The sequence below is a fragment of the Penaeus monodon genome, chromosome 41 (genome assembly GCF_015228065.2).
Source record: "Penaeus monodon isolate SGIC_2016 chromosome 41, NSTDA_Pmon_1, whole genome shotgun sequence".
Classification (NCBI taxonomy): Eukaryota; Metazoa; Arthropoda; class Malacostraca; order Decapoda; family Penaeidae; genus Penaeus; species Penaeus monodon.
The window spans coordinates 29,202,679-29,205,949 of record NC_051426.1 but is presented as its reverse complement, the minus strand read 5'-3'; the positions used below and the strand labels follow the sequence as shown (position 1 = coordinate 29,205,949).

Sequence of the window (3,271 nt, the reverse complement as noted above, 5' to 3'; positions counted from 1 at the left end):
GCAACACCGTGGGAGGTTCTCCCTGCCAAGATGGAAAACCAGGTGGGTGCACCATCCCCTCTCATAGGCCTTGGTGCACCAGGAAGCCATTTTGTCTCATCCCTCACTGGTGACCCCTCCAGTATGGGTAGCCCTCTGGTCCGGCTCACCAGATCATTGGGACCTCAAGCCCCCCCACCGCGGCAAGGCGGCCTCCATTAGGGGGGTCCAAGCCGAGAGCTTTCCTCTGATTCCCTTCTGGATAAGGGTCTCATGAATAGCAAGAGAACTTGCTCATTCAAAAACCTTCCCCAGGTCTAGGAATAGTACTACAGATGTGCCAGTGCTAATTGAATATGCTGTGTGCTGTGCCCATGCCCCTTATGAACCCATGGAGGCGTTCATGTGGGGATCCCCTTTTCCATTGGAGTGGGTTTAGTACCATTCTCTCGGCCGTCTTGTCCGGACAGCTGAGGAGAGAGATGGGGCAGTACTCCCCTGGCTCCTTTGGTTTTAGGATGGGAACTATGGTAACCCTCTTCCAGCTCTGGGCTGGAGTGAATATTGATGCTGACAATGGTAGTAATAATGTTAATAATAATAATGATAATAATGACAATATCAAAATTCTAAATGCTGGCAATAATGATGATAGCAATAATAATAACAATGATAGCAATGATTGTATTAATAATCACAATAATGATAATAATAATAATAAGTAACAAAGATAATGATAAGAATGATAACAATAATAATAATACTAACATGATAATGATAATAATGACAATAATCATTTCATTATTATTATCCTTTTATTACTATTATTATTATTATTATTATTACTATTATGATAATGATGATATAAGTGATGATGATAATGGCATTGATGATAAAAATCATAGCAATGGTAATAATGATACTAGCAACAATAAAAATAATAATAATGGTAATGAAAAAATATTAATGATAATAATAATTATGACAATGATGATAATATTGTTATATGATAAGGATGATGATGATAATGATAATAATAACCATAATAATGATAATAATAATAATAAAGATAACAAAAATGATGAAAATAATGATAATTGTAGGAATAATAACAATACAAACTCATAATAATGATAAAAATAATGATTATTCTAGTAGTAGAAATAGCAATAATGACAATGATGATAATGATAGAGATACTAATATTAATAGAAGTGATGATAATGATAACAGTAATAATAATTATAATATTTATAATGATAATAATACTATAGAGAACGTTTGTAATAATTATTTTAGCTTTATAAATATGATTATGATTACAATTATAATTATAATTGTAATTGTAATAATTGTGACAAATGTAATAATAATGATAATGATAAGGATGACAATATTGATAATGATAATAATAATAATAGTAATCATAATGATTATATTAATGATAGTGATAATAATGATAGTAACAGAAAAATGATAATAAAATTGATAATAATGATAATTATGATAAAATGATAATAATGGAAATGATGATGATAATAATGATGATAATTAATAATAATAATAATAATAATGATAATGATAATGATAAAAATGATAGTGATAATGCTAATGATAATAATATTAATATCAACAATGATGATAACAAAAGTAACACTAACAGCCTCGACAATATCAGTGATACCAAAGATAATAACGATAATGTAATTTATAAGGGAATAGATAACGATAACGAATTGGTAAAAAAAAATTCAAAAGTTACTCAATTTATATTGCAAATGGAACAAATTCATTTATCCAACACAATAACGTAATTTTGACTCTCGAACATATGTCAGATCATGAGCCAAAATTCCAAAATTCCGGGAAAGGAAAATTATATAGCAAGCGCAATGTACAAAATGATAACGATTTCGAAGAAAAAGGTGAGAGTAACATGTTTGAAATTCCCGAAATTTATTTTTCTTGGAAAGACCGATAAATAAGTATTTTTTGATATTTCAGCATATATATACATATATATATATATATATATATATATATATATATATATATATATATATACATATGTATATGTACATATATATGTATATATACATATGTATATGTACATATATATGTATATATACATATGTATATGTACATATATATATGTGTGTGTGTGTGTGTGTGTGTACACACACACACACACACACACACACACACACACACACACACACACACACACATACATATATATATATATATATATATATATATATATATATATATATATATATATATGTATGTAGATAGACAGATAGATAGATATAGATACAGATATAGAGATAGAGATAGATAGATTGATTGACTGATTATCTAAAATTATTTGCCGCGTCAACAGCTAAGGCCATTAGCGGCAGATAATTTTAGATAATCAGTCAATCAATCTATCTATCTAAATAGATAGAAATATTAAAATATTTAAAACTTTAAAAATCTATCAGTATATTTCTTACAAATAACAATAAATATATCGAAAGTCAAAGCATAAATATTATGCTCTAAGTGTATAAGATTATTGCATAAATATTATGCATAATTACATTTTATTGAAAATATTAGTCTCCCTAAGGAAACTAATAAGACCCTCTATGTCACAATCCTCCCCCAATACATTTTTCAGTGTATATGGGAGAGACAAGTACATACGTCTTTGGTCTGAGAATGTTGCACATCTTTCCACTACATGTGCGATCGTTAATGGCTCTTGGCATCCCTCACAAAGTGCTTCACTTTTAGCCATCATCGGCCCATGAGTCAGTCTTGTATGCCCGATTCTTAGTCTTGTTAATACAACTTCTACTTTTCGGTTGGGATGCTGGTCACCCAACCGCCAAGGTCATCTCTACGCTCTCGCAGTTTGTTTCAAGAGATATGCCTCCATTGTTCCTTCCATTTATCGCGAAGACAACTCCTGATGTTGGGTTTCAGGTCGGCGAGCTGATCGGAAGGCCAAGGCAGCTGCAGCTCAGCCCTATGCTGCTCGTTTTCCTCTCCCACACACCGAATTTGTTCCATTTGCAATATAAATTGATTGACTTTTGAATTATTTGCCAATTCATTATCGTTATCTTTCCCTTATGAATTATATTATCATCATTATCTTTGGTATCACTGATATTGTCAATGCCGTTATATTGTCAATGCCGTCATCAATGTTGATATTAATATTATTATCATTAGCATTATTATCATTAGCATTATCACTATTATTATTATTATTATTATTATTATTATTATTATTATCATT

The 3,271-nt window shown here is 30.2% G+C and overlaps 1 protein-coding gene across 1 annotated transcript in view; it reads left to right on the top strand.

Annotated features, from left to right (window-relative positions):
• The first annotated feature begins 506 nt into the window (after positions 1-506).
• LOC119598478 (BCL-6 corepressor-like protein 1) overlaps positions 507-3,271 on the top strand; it is a 45,383-nt gene continuing 42,618 nt past the window's right edge. Inside the window, exon 1 of the mRNA XM_037948106.1 lies at positions 507-558. Coding sequence (XP_037804034.1) covers positions 507-558 — 52 coding nt within the window. The remainder of the gene's footprint in view (positions 559-3,271) is intronic.